The following is a 16948-nucleotide window of genomic DNA, read 5'->3' on the forward strand; positions in this document are numbered from 1 at the left end:
GGAGGATCACGTCGTCCTTAGTCCATGCCCACTTGTGGACCAGCCCCGTCACCTATGGGACGAAGGCTCGGCCTCAGATGGGAAGGAAGCCACCAGGCCGGGGAGGGGAGGGGATGGGAGGAGAGTAGGGGAGGGGAGGGGAGGAGAGGAGGGGAGGAGAGGAGAGGAGGGGAGGAGAGGAGGGGAGGGGAGGGGAGGAGGGGAGGGGAGGGAGGAGGGGAGGGGAGGGGAGGGGAGGAGGGGAGGAGGGGAGGGGAGGAGGGGAGGGGAGGAGGGGAGGGGAGGAGGGGAGGGGAGGAGAGGAGGGGAGGAGAAGAGGGGAGAGGAGGGGAGGAGGGGAGGGGGGAGGGGAGGGGAGGGGAGGGGAGAGGGAGGGAGGAGAGGAGGGGAGGGAGGGGGGGGAGGGGGGGAGGGGAGGAGGGGAGAGGAGGGGAGGGGAGGAGGGGAGGGGAGGAGAAGAGGGGAGGAGGGGAGGGGAGGAGGGGAGGGGAGGGGAGGGGAGGGGAGGGAGGGGAGGGGAGGAGGGGAGGAGGGAGGGGAGGAGGGGAGGGAGGGGAGGAGGGGAGGGGAGGAGGGGAGGAGGGGAGGGGAGGAGGGGAGGGGAGGGGAGGAGGGGAGGGGAGGGGAGGGGAGGGGAGGAGGGGAGGGGAGGGGAGGGGAGGAGGGGGAGGGGAGGGGAGGAGGGGAGGGGAGGGGAGGGGAGGAGAAGAGGGGAGAGGAGGGGAGGAGGGGAGGGAGGAGGGGAGGGGAGGAGCGGAGGGGAGGGGAGGAGGGGAGGGAGGAGAGGAGGGGAGGAGAGGAGGGGAGGAGAAGAGGGAGAGGAGGGGAGGAGGGGAGGGAGAGGGGAGGGGAGGAGCGGAGGGGAGGGAGGAGGGGAGGGTGGAGAGAGGGAAGAGGGGAGGGGAGGAGAAGAGGGGAGGGGAGGAGGGGAGGGGAGGAGGGGAGGGAGGAGGGGAGGGGAGGAGGGGAGGGGAGGGGAGGAGAAGAGGGGAGGGGAGGAGGGGAGGGGAGGAGGAGAGGGGAGAGGGGAGGGGAGGGGAGGAGGGAGGGAGGAGGGGAGGGGAGGAGAGAGGGGAGGGGAGGAGGAGGAGGAGGGGAGGGGGAGGAAGGGGGAGGGGGTGGAGAAGAGGGGAGGAGGGGAGGGGAGGAGAAGAGGGGAGGGGAGGAGGGGGGGAGGAGAAGAGGGGAGAGGAGGGGAGGAGGGGAGGGGAGGAGGGGAGGGGAGGGGAGGAGGGGAGGGGAGGAGAAGAGAGGAGGAGGGGAGGGGAGGGGAGGAGGGGAGGGGAGGAGAAGAGAGGAGGAGGGGAGGGGAGGGGAGGAGGGGAGGAGGGGAGGGGAGGAGAAGAGGGGAGGAGGGGAGGACAGGGGAGGGGCAGGGGAGGGGCGGCTCCCACTCTGGTGCCCGGTGCCCAGTCCTTCACGGCTTCTGAAGGTGACGGTGGCCTCGTGACCACGGTCTGCTGGCTCCCGTGCCGACCCCCGTGTCCAAGAGCAGAGCTGGACACGGCCAGGGCTTTAGTGTGGGGGGTCCCAAGTCCCCTGCATGTGCCCGTGGTGGCTCCCCCCGCCCCCGCCCCGCCCCTGGCAGTCAGGGTGCAGTTCTGACGCCGGCAGGCCCTGGGATTCCGGGCCTCGGCAGAGTCTGGCCGCCCACCCTCCACCGCCCGGTGCGGCACCGCCCTCACCCCAGCTGAACCGTCACAGAACCCGGAGCTGGGTTTGCTGCCACAACCTTGGCTTTCAGTGAGAAGCAGTGTGGGACAACCCCCCTTTGAATGTTCGCAAGATCGCCAATGGGGACGTCGTCCTGCACACCTCAGTGACCGCTACGGGCAAACCCACGTGACCCGCTCACCCCTTTGCAAAACATCAGCCGAGGGATGGGGTCTCCTCAGACATAGAGTATGTCTTGCAGGGGAGACAGAAAACACATCGTGACACCCTGCCTGCAGTCAGCCCGGACTCAGTTTACCCTGACGTACGGGACCGCTTGGGCCAAGACTTAACCACTTCACCTTCGTGGTCCTGAGCATCGGTTCTATTTTACTGTTCCTAGCGTGTGAGGGTCTTTATCATCCACGCAAACGGTTTCCGGAAGTAGGAAGGATGTACATTAAAGGTAAACACGGCGGCTGGGGAGTTTCCCAGAGATGCCGAGCCACAGAACACAAAAGTCACACCCAAGGTGTGGGGTCCATGAGTTCCCGTTTTCAGGTTTCCCAAAGAAACCCCATTTCAGGTGCCGATCACGCGTCTCGAACATTCGCCTCACGGCTGCTCTCCCCGAAACCCCTCAACGTCACGTGTCGGGGCACGTTCGGTCTCTCGCTTGCGGCACGGCCCCACGGAGCCCCTCGGGGGGCCGCCAAATCCCCCTACACCCGAGTGAGCCCCCTTTCCCAGAGCCGCCCCACCCGGGGGTGGCGGGGCGGGCGGTCACGTCTCGCCGTGTGCTGCCGGCAGGGTCGGTAGGACGGGGGCAGCCGCGAGAGGCCCCCCCAGAAAAGGACAGGAAAGCCAGACCGACCCCAGGGGCCCCAGCACAATGGCGTGCGAGCACTCACCATGGCCCTGATGTTGTGATGAGTGCTCAGGACGCCCTTGGGCCTCCCTGTGGTCCCGCTGGTGTAGATGATCATGGCGCCTCGGTCTCTCCAGTTCTGCTCCGGCACCCGCCATTCCCCGGGCGCCTCGGCCGCCGCACCGTAGACCGTGGGCGGGAGGGGCAGCAGTGGGACCCCCAGCCTCCCGACCACCGGGCCCAGCAGCTCCACGTACTCCCGGCCAGCAAGGACCACGGCGCTCCGGGAGTCCCGGATGACATACTCCAGCTCGGCCTGCGGGTGCTTCCTGTAGAGGGGGACAGCGACGCCCCCGCTCATCCACGAGGCCCACTGCGCGACCACGTAGGAGACGTCATTGGAGCACATGAAGGAGACCCTCTCCTCCTGGAGGTCCCCGCCGGCACACCCGAGGAGCCGGCACAGCTCCCGGGACAGGCGGAGGCTGTGGTGGTAGAGGTCCTTGTACGTGTGGCGGCCGTGCTGGTCAACGAGGGCAATCCGGTCCCCGAAGGCCAGGGCCCGGCTGAACACGGGGGCACTCCTGTCCGAACAGGCCGCCGGGGCCGTGTGCAGGGGGCTGCCTCGTCTGCATCTCACGGGAGCCGGCCGCCGGGAGGCCGCAGCACAGAGCAGGCGCCGGAGGGACATCACGGGTGGGGGGCAGCACCGCACCCACAAACGTCCAAGTGGATTTACCTGGGGCGGGGCCGGGAGAGAGGGCGCCACAGGTTACCGCCGCCAGAGCGGGGGTGGAATTGCCCAGATGGCGTCGGCCGGCCCCCGGGCACCAGCTGACATCCCGAACCGAAAGCCACCGCGACACGGCACCTTCCGGACCCACCGCCCAGGGCCCCGGCCTCGTACTTGCTCGTTAAAGGACCTCAAAAATGCAGTTTCTAAAACAACTAAACTAGGCAAAAACCAAGGAAAAGCAAGTTCAAGGCCCTTCAAGTAAATTCTGAATCACTTACTGGCTGCAGAATTACTAGCTACGAGGAGGGAGCACCGAGGGCCGCTGAGCACCTGTTCTCTGTGCCCCCCGCGGGCGCAGCCTGGAGGCCGGGGCACCCGGAACCCACACACAGGCCGCGCTTCAGCTCCGCATGCACCCCTCCCTGGAGCGCGGTCCGGAACGCGGCGGCCTGCAGAGGCCCAGACAAAGTGAGTCTGCGGGTCTCAGGTGCGTCAGTCTGGGTTGAAGCCGAAGGGGACTCTTCCCTCTCCGTCAGAATCAGGACCCCGGGGCCAGGAGAAGGAAGAGCCCTCCGGGAGGGGCTGTGGTCGGCTGACTTCTCCCTGCACTTGTGCTGAGCGCCCAGAGAGGGGAGCCTCCTGCAGCAAGCCGCTAGGCTCTGGGCCACCACCTCCTGGGGACAGCCAGGGGCGTCAGCACTTAGCAGGAGAGGGTGCAGGCTTTCAAGACTGCCTCCGCTGGACCACAGTTTAGAGCTGAAGTTCAGCTCAATTCCAGGGGTCAGGAGCCCACCTGCTACCTGGAGCCTCTGCCACCAGCATGACCGGAAGACTCCGGGTTGTGCGACCGTTCGCTCTGGGTTGAAATCCCCAATTTCGCAGCTCCTTCAGCTCTCACTGCTCCTCACTGTGCCCCCCTCCCTGGGCGCACTCCGCGGCCTCTGCCCCTTCTGGGCTCTGGGTCACCGGCAGTGAAAATGCACCTCCCGCACTAGGATGTGTCTGCGCCCCGTAACCCCCTTCGGCTGCGGCCGGGCTGCTCAGTGGGCAAGGAAACCACCTCGGACTTACTTCGCACAAAGAAACTTCCAAGGTGCCCAGCCCCCAAGTCAGAGACAGAGCCCAGCCAAGCCCACGCCCCCCCCATCCCGGAAGAGCCCCCTGCCCCCGCAGCAGAGCCTCCCATCCCAGCCAAACCCACCAGAGCCCACAGCCGGTCAGGAGGCATGAGCCCAACCAATGACCGCACACCGCCGGTCCCTGGAGGGTGGGGTGGGGGAGGACAGGCACAGGGACCCCAGAGGGCACCTCTGGATATGCCACAGGCTGACGGGATGCCTGCCGTCCAACAACACTGTAACAGAAGCTGTACATCTTGCCCCCTTCCCAGCAGGCCCAGCAAAACAGAGACCAGGAGGGGCCCAGGCGCCCCCACCTCCTCCCCCATGCTCTGTCTCCCACTCTCTCCCCCCACTCCCCCTGCTCAGCAAGTTCTCCCCCTGACAAACCCTGGCTTTGCTCTTTCATTCACTTGCCACAGGGGAAGACTAATGTGTTATTGTTTGTTACACGAAGGAAACGGTTTTGTTCTCTGTTCTTAATTTAAAAACAAATTATACACAACACTTTATAATTACCCAACAAAACAAACAGGCTGCGGAAGTGTGAACTGTGCTTTGTGTGAGCCCCTGAGCCCCTCGGCAAGCAAGCAGTGCGCCATGCAGTGTGGGGGCCCCCGTGCAGTGTGGCAGGCCGAGGCTTTCTCCCGCGGCCTGGGGGCTCCGCAGGGAAGCTCTGGGCGGCCTGGCGGGGGGCCTGTTCCAGCAGCCACCAGGGGGGACCCCACCCGCACCGCGGGCCTTTCAGGACCCCCTCAGCTCCCGCTGCTGGCGGAGGCCCCGGGCGAGTCCGCCTTAACAGTCCACAGCCTCCAGCCGCCTAAGGGTCGGTTCTCAAACATACTGGACCCCACGCTATCTCCAGATGAAAGAGGCAGTCATTTAAAGCCCCCGTGTCCTATCACTTCTCTGGGTCCTTGTCCTGCCCTCTTCCCGTGGGTCAGAGGCGGATCCGTGGCTGGGTCTGCGCGTCTGCTACTATAAAGAAATCTGACAAATGGTAAGGAGAGAGCTGGGCTCAACCAGAGAAAACAGTAAATGTGATAAACATGTTTCGGAGAGAAAGTAAGCTCGTGAAGAACAAAGCAGGGTAGCTTTGACAGGTTTCCTTTCCTCACTTCTAGCAAATTCTTCTCTATTAGCCTCTATTCCCTCTATTAGTGGCCAGAGGGAAAAGAAGAAAGCCTGCTACCAGGCACTTCTGGGCCACGCGGAGGCCGGCTCTTCTGGGGGAGAGCACAGGACAGGTGCTCAGGGCGCTAGCTGGGGGTGCTAAGGAACGGAGCACCCCAGCAGCCGCCAACAGCTGCCTCCTCCACCTCTGTCCCCAGGAGGCACCGGAGGGGGTGTCAGGCGTGGGGCCGTGACTGCAGCCACAGAAATCCACGCCACTTTCCTTTCATCCACATGTGCTCCCACGTCTCCCCTCCAGGCCCTCAAAGAACAGACACCTCCTGCCTCCCTGTCACTGGGAGATGGGGGTACGCTGCCTGCGTATCCCGGGGTCCCAGGAGCTGCGCCACAGCAGGGGCAGACGGCACTGAGAAGCTGGAGTCTGAGCCCTTGGACCCCGTGCCCTGGGGTCGGTCCCGAGAACCGGAAAGCAGGGCTGAGTCCACCCTCTCTCCCTCGCCGGGGCCTCGGCTGGCCCCGTAAACAGGGCTGCGGACGGACGGGGCAATGGCCCCAAGAGGCAGACATCTGACTTCGACCCAACAGGCTTCACCAGCCACAAGCCAGGCTGCCCCAGGGCATCGACTCAGCCACCCAAAAAGATACTTCACAGTCAGCTCAAGATGAGACCAAAAAGCCCCAGAGAACACAAGCCCTGTGTTCCCACAGTGGTATTTTTAAAGCATAGCCTCGGAAAATACTCGAGACGTGCACCACGACGCACAAACGGGACGTTCGCTGCGATGTTATTTACGATACGGAAAACTGGGACTCAACCAGAGGGTCCAGAAGAGGTTTAAGGAGATCAGGGTGAGCACGGGGTGCCGGGGCCCCAGCCCAGCTGTGGAAAGCGTCCTGCAACGCCACTGAGGGAAAAAAATGGTTGCAGCTGAGAAGCCTTGAAGGCGGACACCAGGTGATCGGGGGGTTGTGGGAATCAGGTGATTCTTGGCTCCTCTCAGTGCTTCCCAATTTTCTCCAATTTTTCTGAAATGAGCACGTACAACTTTCACAGTCCGGTGTTTCAAAAGCCTAATAAATGTCATTTAGTTTCCAAAAGTGGAGATGCTCCAACTGCAGCATTATTTTCTTCTACACAAAAGAAACAAAAATATACAACCATTTGTTTTGGATGGTGGGTCTGCAGGGTGTCTGTAGCTCTCCATAGCTCTTTAGTTTCTCAAAACGATAGAAGCAAATACAAAGGAGACAACAGCGTTTTTCCTTCAGTTAAAACTGCCGGTTCGTAAGAGGCTTGTGCAGACGTGGAAACATCGGTGCCGATGAAGCAGCTCCTGCGGCGGCCGCGTGGACGGGGACACACTAGGCATCTCCCGCTACCAGTCTGAGCGTCTGGAGGCCGGCGAGACCGGGACAGATGCCGCGAGCGGAGGGCTCCCGGAAGCACGGCCTCAGGCCAGAATCGCCGCAGCTAAGGTAAGAAGGAGCCCGCCGGGCAAATGTCCGGGGAAGGAGCCACAGGGCGCACGTACTGGGCTCCCAGGGGGTAGTTCGTGGAGCAGATTCTGAGACGTGGCCCTCCCAGGGCTCACCAGGGGGCCTCACAGCAAAAATTACTTTTAATTTGGGGAAATACTGCCAGAGTCCCCTCCAGAGAGGATGCGCTAATTTATTCTGGCACCATCCCTTCAAGACGGCTTTTAAGTTGCCCACCTAAGTGACCCTGAAATGACTCGTCATGAACTCTTGTAGACAAGGCTAGTCTTCAAGATCAGGGGATCAGGACCCCGACGGGAACAGGCAAAAACATACCTCTATCCAGGGCAGATGACTGTGTGTCATCCTCCTGGACACCTTTGGGTCCAGAAGGACCAACAGACCCTTCAGGAAGACAGCCCCACCTTCCAGCCACAGGGCCTCCTTGGTCACGGGGACTCCACCACCCCCAGCGGCTCGGCTTCGACTGCCACTGCCACCAAGTAAATGCGGTCAGGCCACGGGTTCTCCCTGTCTCAACGACCCAGCTCCACGAAACTGCTCTTGGGTCACCAGCCGGCCCCAGATGGCCACGGGCACCGGGCTGCGATGTGGCAGGATCCCGGCCAAAGACCAGAGGAACCTGCATTTTGGTTTTCTTCTCCCAGGACACGCTGCTTTCAGGTTCCTCCAGCGGTGAGAAGCCCAGCCCGAGACCCCCGAGGCCGCTGGTTATGCTCACCACCCAGACTCTCCGGCGGAACCGAAGCCCACGGGGCATCAGGAAGGTGGTGGGGGTCACACCCATGGCTCAGAGCACAGGCTCCAGAGTCAGCACAGGCCTGCACCGGGGCCTCTGCTCCTCCCCCCTGAGTTCTGCACCTGCCTAAGCCTTCACTTCCCTTTGGTTACAAGGCCTGCGTGCAGCCTGTGCAGGAAGGACCCAGGGGCCCCGCAGCAGGAATCACTTCCTGAGTGATACTTGCATTCAAACGAGGGTGGCTGCTTTCTAAATGAGTAAGAGCGCACGTGACGGCCCCCAGAACCCTAAAGTCTGTATTTCTAACAGGCATCACGGTGCGTCCAGGACCGCTACCCTCAAATCAAAAAACCCAAAGGGGGAAAGTCCTGCTCAAACCCGGATCCGTATCAGGAAGTAAAATACTGTTTCAAAAGTGCCGCCTGGAGGCCGTGACACGGGCCCAGACCGGCTGATTCGGTCCGCCCTTGGGCACGGCCCCGCACCTCGCGGCGGCCGGGCCGCCGCAGCCACCACCCGAGGCGCCAAGACGCTCAATGGTAGCAGCGCGGCCCCGGTGCCCCCGTAGACACCTGCCCCCTGGGGGCGGCGACGCAGCCATTCCCCGGAGTGACGGGCGCTCCCACCGCTGACTTCTCGTCCCTCTCCGGCTGGCGCCCCACTCATCGCCTCTCAGAGCCCGGCTGCTCAGCCGGGCGGACCCGCCCCCTGGGCGCCCGCCGCACGCAGCAGGCAGCGAGGACGACGCGCAGGGGGCGCGGGCACCTCAGGCCCGGCGGAGACGGGAATGATTTACTTTACACGCGGCGACCCGGCGACCCCGGCACGGAGGCCGAGCACGGACAGCGGGCGCCGGGGCGCCCGACCCCCTCCCCTCCCGCCTCGGCACGGCCGCCGGCGCGCGGCCCAGGCGCCCCCGCGGCGCGCGGCCGAGGAGGCGGGGCCGGGACGCGGAGGCCTGCGCGCGGGGACGCCTGCGGGGCCGGGGACGGCGGGCTCTACCTCGGCCCGCGCGGCGCTCGCTCCTCCTCCTCCGGCTCGCGCTCCTCCTCCGCCTCCCCTCGGGCCGGAACCGGAACCGCGGCTGCGCGCGCACCCCGCGTCCGGCACCGGAGCGCGTCCACCCCCACCCTCCCGGCGCGTGCGGCGCCGCGGCGGCGGGTTCCGGGCGCGAACGTTCCCGGCGCCGACAGCGGGAGGCGCCCGCCGGGAGGGTGTTCGCTGTAACCGCGGTCGGTGGACTAGACACCCGGCCGCTGGGCTCCCGACTGGACCAGAGCGTCTCAAAACTGTAGCTACCGGCGGGGCGTGACGGGGCTCGGCTGCGCCACCGCTGCGGGTGTTTGAACTCGGGGCGAGAGTCCGTTCGTTTGGCTGAAACGTGTGATTTTTTTTCTAAAGTAAAAAACAAACGCACGCAAGCCGTGCGGTCCAGCGGTGTGTGGGCGCAGGTCGTCCTGGATCGCGCACGGGCCTCACTGCGGTCGGTCCTCCCGGGAGGACGGCGCTGGACCTGGGGCCGCGGGGACTCACGGGTGGCGCTGGACCTGGGGGCGCGGGGGACATGGGGACACGGGACACACGGGTGGCGCTGGAGCAGGGGTGGCGCGGGGGTGACACAGGGGGCGCGGGACCTGGGAGTGCAGGAGGCACGGGGACACACTGGTGGCGCGGGACCTGGAGCAGGGTGACAGGGGTGGCGCGTGGGTGGCCCAGGGGCAGGGGCCCAAACCTTCCCGGCTGTGGCGCAGAAGAGGGGAGCCCCGTTCTCTGTCAGGAACATTCCGGACACTCAAGGGAGCTCCTGGAGAAGGAGAATGCCATGGCCCGAGGGAAGAGGGGCTGGGGATCCCCCAGAGACAGGAAAAAAAAAAAAAAAAAAGACTAGGAGATGGAAAACCCTGGAGGAAAGATAAGGAAACGGGCCCATCCAGAAGGTCCTATGTGAAAAACAGTAGTTTTGGGGAGGGAGAGCGGAGAAGGCAGAAATCATCAAAGAAATTCATGACAACGAGCACCTTCTGGGTGGAGGGCCACAGAGTGCCTGGTACAGTGAGTGTGCACGCAGACTTGGGTCCCTGGTCGCAGATCCCAGCTGCCTGACGTGTCACTTGTGTGTTCCAGAGGGTCGAACACCTGACATGGCCCACCTGAACTGGGTCTTTCCTGTTAATGGGCTGAGTGTTTATGTCCCCCTAAAATGCATATGTTGAACCTAACACCCAATGGGATGGTACCAGGAGGTGACCCCTGAGAGGCACTTAGGCCACGAGTGGCTTCCTGCCTTTACAACGGAGGTCCCAGGGAGCTCCCTCGCCCTTCGCCACGCAAGGACGCAGCCAGACGGTCATCTGTGAACCTGGAAGCGGGTCCTCGTCAGACACTGAGTCGGCCGGCACCTTGGTCCGCAGCTTCCAGCCTCCAGGGCTGTGGTTTATGAGCCCCCATCTGTGGTTCCCCGTTACAGCTGCGGGAGGGCTGTCTTAACACTTCCCCTGCCGCCTGCCCAGCTCACCGCTGTTCCGGGAGCTCGGTCATGTAGACTCCTCCTTCCTTTCCACCTCACGTCCAGTCCTGGTCATTTCTCCTTCAGAGTCCCTCAGGAGCCAGCCCCTTCCCGCCAGCCACCGTGCAGCCACCCCAGGGACCCTGGGAAACCCTCATCTCACATCCAGATTACTGAACTAGCCTCCTCCTGGTCTCCCCGCTCGCACTGCCCCCACCCCCCTACCAGCTGCCTGTTTCCAGTGCAGCAGCCAAGTGGCCCAGTGAGAACCTGAGTCAGATCCCAGCTTCCCCCCTGGTCCCATTCCCACTGCTGCAGAGACCTGCACCTGACAGGTGGGAGTGGTCATTCCCTGCCCCCCGCCCCAAGATGCAACTGATGGAATTTCTTTTAAAAAAGCGCCCAACATTTATATGTTTTTGAGAGACAGAGACAGGGAACAAGCAGGGGAGGAGCAGAGAGAGGGAGACAGAATCCGAAGCAGGCTCCGGGCTCCGAGCTGTCAGCCCAGCGGAGCTGTGGATGCGGAGCTCCAACCCACGAACCATGAGATCATGACCTGAGCCGAGGTCGGATGTTCAACCGACTGAGCCACCCAGGCGCCCCTAAACTGATGGAATTTCTGTGTTTGCTCCTTTGAGAGGAGATTCGAACAATCGAGGCGGAGTTTGGGCATAGAAAACCGATCAAGAGAAAGGGTGGTGATCCACGCAGGGAAAACGGGCAAACGTACAGCCACGGCAGAGAAATCGTGTTCTAAGAGGCCGTTCCCTACAGCGCTTACAGGCTCACATTTACAGTAGCTGCACACGTTGATGTTGACCTGACCAAGTCCATGGCCGCCTCTCAGGGAGGGACGGGTGTGGTGGGAGAGATGAGCACTGGGCGTCCACAGCAGGAGCAGACAGTGACAGGGACCACCACGGAGGCTCTGCAGGCACGCGGAGGCAATCAGCGTTGCCTCTGGTGGGCGGCAAGGGGACGGTGGTCTCTCAAACTGTGTAGCTGATAAACAGACTGTAAAATGATTTTTATTTATTTGTAAAATAATTTCTCAAGGGGGAGGGGGCAAGGAAGCCCTTCGTGTAAACTTCACGGGTCCTCTGAGCCCTCAGCAGCCCCTGCCCAGCACTGCCACTGTGGCTGTGTTCTTGCCTCTGGCCCCTAAACACACCGAGGGCCCTCTAGGGAGGGCTTTCCACCAAGCACAGAGGGGAAGCGGTCACTGTCTACACGTAAATCCTCCTCACCACGGCTCCACCCTCCCCTGAGTGGCACAGGACCCTAAGTGCATCCGCGGCCTCCCCTTGGCCTCCTGGCAGTTCACGGGACAGACGGGTGGGTGTCTGTGCAGGTGCCCGTGCCCCCCAGGCCTGTTCTAGGCACAGAGACGAAGACAGAGCCCCTCGCCCTCCTGTAACTTACACGCTCGCAGGGGAAGCAGAGAGAGCGGTGAATAAACAGACACACCAAGTAGTGTGACGTGTGGACTGAGTGGTTGTGTCCCCCCACAATTCACATGGTGAAGCTCTGCTCTGGGGCCTTTGCAAGGCAATTAGGACAGATGAGTGTGTGAGGTGGAGCCCACGATGAGAGAGCGGGGAGAGCTTGCCTCCTCTCTGCTCTCCGCCGAGCGAGGACACAAGCAGGTGACGGGTACCTGCCAGGCAGCCGGTCCTCACCAGGCACTGGACGAGCCGGCACCCTCGTCATAGGCGTTGGGCTATAGGTGACGTTTTGTTAGAGCCGCTGGGCTGGCTGAGGCGGACGGCCCGTGCCCTGAAGAGTCGAGCCAGGCAAGGTGACCGGAAGGCTTTCAGACACGGAGGCCCCGGGGCCCCTGCCAGTGGGCGCCCTGAGCCGCAACGGAGGGCAGTAGGGCCGAGGAGCTGTGTGACTGGCAAAGGGCTGCGTTGTACCCGTTCTGCAGGTGAGGAAACTGAGGCTCAGAGAAGTCATCGTGTGTCCTTGCTCCTGCCAAGCGACGGAGCTGGGATCTCGAGCTCGGAACCCACGTCCCGCCCCCTCTGCCCCACGCCTCCCTCCTCCCCACGGCTGTGAAGTTGAATGAACAGCCCGACACGTGTCCCCTTTGCTTAAAATCAGACTCCACCCCACATAACAACAACTCCCATAAAGAATGAGTCATCCGCACAGGCTGCGTCCCCAGAGATGTTCACGGCCGTGCTACTCGCGACAGCCACAAGCCAGGATACAACTCGTTAGGGGGCCAGAATAACGAGACGCTGTGTCTCCAATGAAAGGAGAAGAGTGAAGCTGTACAGAAACCTAGAATTACTGATAATGATCCACGGTTGAATAAAGATAGCACGAACATACTTTCTTAAATCCTCACGTAAAAATAGAACCCAAGGCGCCTTGGTTACTCGGCTGGGTGTCCAACTTCGGCTCGGGTCACGATCTCACGTTTCATGCATTCGAGCCCCGCGTCAGGCTCTGTGCTGACAGCTTGGAGCCCGGAGCCTTCTTCCGATTCTCCGTCTCCCTCTCCCTCTGCCCCTCCCCCGCTCGCACTCTGTCTCTCTCTTAAAAAAAATAAACATTAAAATTTAAATTAGAGCCCCAAATTGCACGTGCGGTAGGATTCCCCACTATGTGTGTGGACAGAGCAGGCGGGACAGCGTGAGGAGTGCAGGCATCCGTCTTCCGAAGGCAGGAGCTCCTGCAGTCGCCCTCAGCGATGCCCGGTGAGCCCACGCATGCACCTTCGAACTGGTGGGGAGCTGGCCCCACACGTAAAAGAGCTGAGGGTCTCAGAGCCGGCAGGCCCGTGTCCGGGGGGAGGGGAGCCCCTCACCCCCCAGAGGGAGGTCCCACCTGTTCTGGACCTGGCTGCACGTGGATCTGACCCCGGGAGGAGGGGTGCCCTCGGGAGGGAGCCTCGGGTGGGCAGGGCCTCCACGCCGGGCTGTTCGCCTGCTCCTGCTTCCGATAGGGAGCCCCTGAGAATGTGAGGGGGTGTGGTCGGTGTCTGAGGCCTCTCGTCCCCGCTCAGTCCCCCTGCTAGGAGGCCACGTGGCAGGACACTCGCAGCTGCCCCTGGACACTAAGCACTGTCACTGTTCATCAGCGGCTCGGGCAGCAGCCCCTCCACACAGGCCCCAGAGCAGGTGCTCAGGGGGCAGATGTCAGGTCACGAGCTAACACACCATGAGCCCCGTGGACAGGCCCACGAGCGAGGCACCGAGGCCTCCCGTCTGCGGCTGCGGGAACAACCACCCTGGAGGTGGTTCCTCCAGCCCCGTTCGGGCCTCCAGATGAGCCGGCAGCCCCTGCTGACCTTCGGGGCCACCAGCCGGGGAGGCCCCGAGCCAGGCCGCCCGGCTGAGATGCGCCCACATGCCTGACCCCAGAGGCCGTGAGAGATAACGAACGTGTGGGATTTTAAGCCACGAAGTCCTGGGGTAATTTGAACACAACTGCTTCCGTCACTTGTAGCTGTGTGACCTTGGGCAAATTAACCTCTCTGGGTCCGTTTCTACCTAAGAATGCCCACTTCCAAGGGACACTGTGAAAATTAAGTGTTGTGTTCCACATAAAGCTCTTAGCACTGTGCCTGCAGCACGGCAAGTGTGCGGTTTTGTTACCCTCATCCTTACGAAACCTCGACAGAAGCATCTGCGTCACAAAGTAGGAGGGGATCTGGAGGTCCCCGGTTCAGACGCCGGTTCAAGGAAGGCATTTCGGAAGCAGCACTTGAATCGGTGCTTGAAGGGCCAGCAGGATTTGGACGGGGGGGGGGGGGGGGGGCGGGAAGGCAGGGCCCCGCCGTGAGCAGTTCAGGCACAGCAGAAACTCAGGGCCCGCACGGACCGCGAAGGGTGGCTGGGGTCACGCTGGGGCGCCAGACCGAGGGAGTCTAGAATTTACATGGGGGGCGGGGGGAACCAGGCTTCTGAATCAGCCACGAGACGCTGGAGGGAACCTCCGGGCGCGGCACCTGACTCGTTCTCGGGGGATGTCCCACATATGGAAGGCGCTCAGAAAGAAGTGGGGGGGGGGTGTGGACTCTCGTCACCCCGAAGCATCAGCGGCCAATTCTGGCAGGACCAGGTATGAAAGACGGAGACTGGTGTGCTTGGAAACACTGCTGTCACCGGTTCACCTATTTGCTCTGCAAATCCAGGAACACAGCTGTGGCAGATCACGTTCATACCCACGTGACACCACCCCACCTTCCCTCCTTCCCCTGGATCCCGATTTTCTTCACGTTGGCACTTGTCCCCAAGAGGCACGGGCTTCAAGAAAGGGGGGTGGGGCGGGCCTCCAGCCCCACAGGGCAAATCGTGACCCCTAAGCCAGTCACAGTGGTCTCATTCTCCCTGCCAGCGACACCGGTCCATGAGACGTGAGTGCAAGTTGGGAACGCTGTCCTCACCGACGAGGAGAGATGCTTTGGAAGAAGCAACCCCTATGTGTCCCTGGTGGATTCTGTGTCTGCACGTGATGTCTGGAACCGCCGCAGCCATTTTGTAACCGACGGAAGCGCCGTCCTGAGAGTGAGCGAACAGAAGAGGCAGACAGAGCCTGGGTCCTGGGCCATAATCCAGCCAGTGCACTCAGTATATCAGGAACCACCCTACCTCTGGACTTCTGCTTAGGCGAGCTAAGTTGCCACGGTCACTTTGAGTTTGGTTTTCTGTCCTTCGCGGTCGAAGTCACCCAAAGGTAGCAGCGGGAGGAGGGGACGGACTCATTGACAACCAGTCAGCTAGTCAGCCTTCCTCACTAGCAGGGCCTGGGGAGGAAGCGGTGAGGAGGGATGAGCAGGTCGTCAGACGCGAGGGGTCTTGCCACGCCTCCAGGGCTCGAGACCAGGCCCTACCCACGGCCCAGAGCAGGTGACCGCGGACCGGAGGTTGGGAGGCTGCTCTTGGCCGTGGCAGGGGGGCCGCCGTGCTCAGCTGGGGAAGTCCCGAGCGGAGGGCCACAGGCCAGGGATGGCCAGGATGTCCCCGCGGGGAAGGCCTCAGAGCGGAGCACGGCGCTGGCACGCGGTCCTCTGGGCCAGTGCCCCGCAGAGGCGTGACCGCAGGACCCGCGGCCCTCCCCAGGGGTCCCCACGGCCGAAACCAGCTGCATGGGAACGCTCGGCCGCCGGCTGCCTTCCCGCAAGCCAGCCTTGCCCTGCGGCGCTTGGAGGCGGCCCGAGCGCTCCGCGGTTCACATGCGCACTCCAGGAAATGCAGCCGCTCCCCCGAGACCGTCCTCGATGAGGCAGCAGGACGACTATTTATGTGAAGTCAGCGTCTGGCATCTCGTGCGACAAACAGGAAGCGCGCACAACCGCTGCTCTTGCTCTGGAGGTTAGCTCGTGCGCCAGCCTGCCCGGGCTCGGGGACGCGCGGTCGCGAGGACGTTTCCTGGAGGGCCGGCCTTTGAGCCCGCACGTGTGGGTGGGCCTCGTCCAGCCCCCTGAGGGCCCGGAGGGAGGAAAAGGCGGGGATTGGCTCCCCGTGTGACACGACGTCCACGCGTTCCCACCTTCAGAGGTCGGTCCCCCTGGTTCCCGGGCCTTCGGGCGCCGGCTGGATGGCACTCCTGCCCGGCCGGCCTCCAGCTCGCCGTGCCCGGCGGGTCGGGGGGCTTCCTGGCCTCCATAATTGCAGGAGCCGAGCCGGGTCGCCGGTGCTCCCACGCACGTGCGCCTCCCGCCGGCTGCTTCCCTGGCGGAGCCCCGACGAGACGCTCGCTAACTGAAGCCGCGTCCACCAGCGGGCCGACCTTGGAGGGCAGGGCGGCCAGGGGACACCGGGAGGGAGTTCGCAAGAGCTGCAAACATTGTGTGGGATAAGATGGGGTGACACAGCACAAGCCACCAGCTGGACTCGTGTTCAGGGAGGGCCCCCGTCCTGCGGAGCCTTAGGACTCGTCGCCTCATCGCCTCCCGCCTTCTGTCTCCCCGCCGGCCTCAGCACGGCCGAAACGGGAGCCAGGAGTCGGGGGACGCTGGAAGCAGAGGCGGGGTGCACGGGGGCCTGCGAGGCAGGCGAGCTCAAGAAGCTTCCGGCAGCCACCCCCGTCCGTGCCGTCCTGGGCCGTCTTCTCTCTGCCCCACTGGGCTTCTGGGGATGGGTGCAAAGGGCATTAGCGGGACCCACAGGGAGTCAGCCCGGGCCCGGCCTCTTCACAGCACGTGTCTTAATCTCCCCAGTGTTTTAAAGTAACACTCACCCCGAGATCTGATCAGAGAGGGTGCACGGCGCACAGCCTTTCCCCCAGCAAGACCTAGGGCAGGATGGGCGGCCGCAAGGACAGAGGCGGCTGGTGTCAGCAAGGTGAACGCTGCGGGGAGCTCTTGGACCGCGGGGTGGGAACAGCTGAGCCAGACCGCACAGCTGGAGCCCCGGACACCTGCACGGCCCTTTCTCCTGCTGTGGACGGGAGCCGGGAGGTCCGGAGGGGGCTTCCGCCAAGGGGCTCATTCAAGAGGCGGCAGCTCCTGGGTCCGGAGTGCCGTGGGGGCGAGCGGTGGGGAGGTGGCCTGTCTTCAGAGCACGCTTCCCGTCGGGAAACCAGAGGCCTGGGAAGCCTCCTGGCTGTCCCAGAGCCCGGCTCTGCCTCACCCGGGCTCCCACCCACATCCTGAGCTCAGCACGGGCCTGGGCCAGGAGGTGCACCGAGCACAGCGTTGGCCCGGGGTGCCCTGCCCAGCCCCTCAGCGAGGCCAGCCGCT

General features: G+C 63.4%; 1 protein-coding gene across 1 annotated transcript; it reads right to left on the bottom strand.

Moving 5' to 3' along the window:
* Position 1: 1 nt before the first annotated feature.
* Positions 2–8847, bottom strand: LOC147573284 (malonate--CoA ligase ACSF3, mitochondrial-like; the record flags this gene model as incomplete). Its single annotated transcript, XM_086690877.1, has 3 exons — positions 8748–8847; positions 2565–3260; positions 2–52 (listed from the first exon to the last, which is right to left on the bottom strand). Coding segments are annotated over exons 2-3 (699 nt in total), but the record flags the coding sequence as incomplete, so codon positions are not given.
* Between the last annotated feature and the right edge of the window lie 8101 nt (positions 8848–16948).

This window comes from Puma concolor, chromosome E2 (assembly GCF_028749965.1).
Source record: "Puma concolor isolate L17-30 chromosome E2, mPumCon1.1.hap2, whole genome shotgun sequence".
Lineage (NCBI taxonomy): Eukaryota > Metazoa > Chordata > Mammalia > Carnivora > Felidae > Puma > Puma concolor.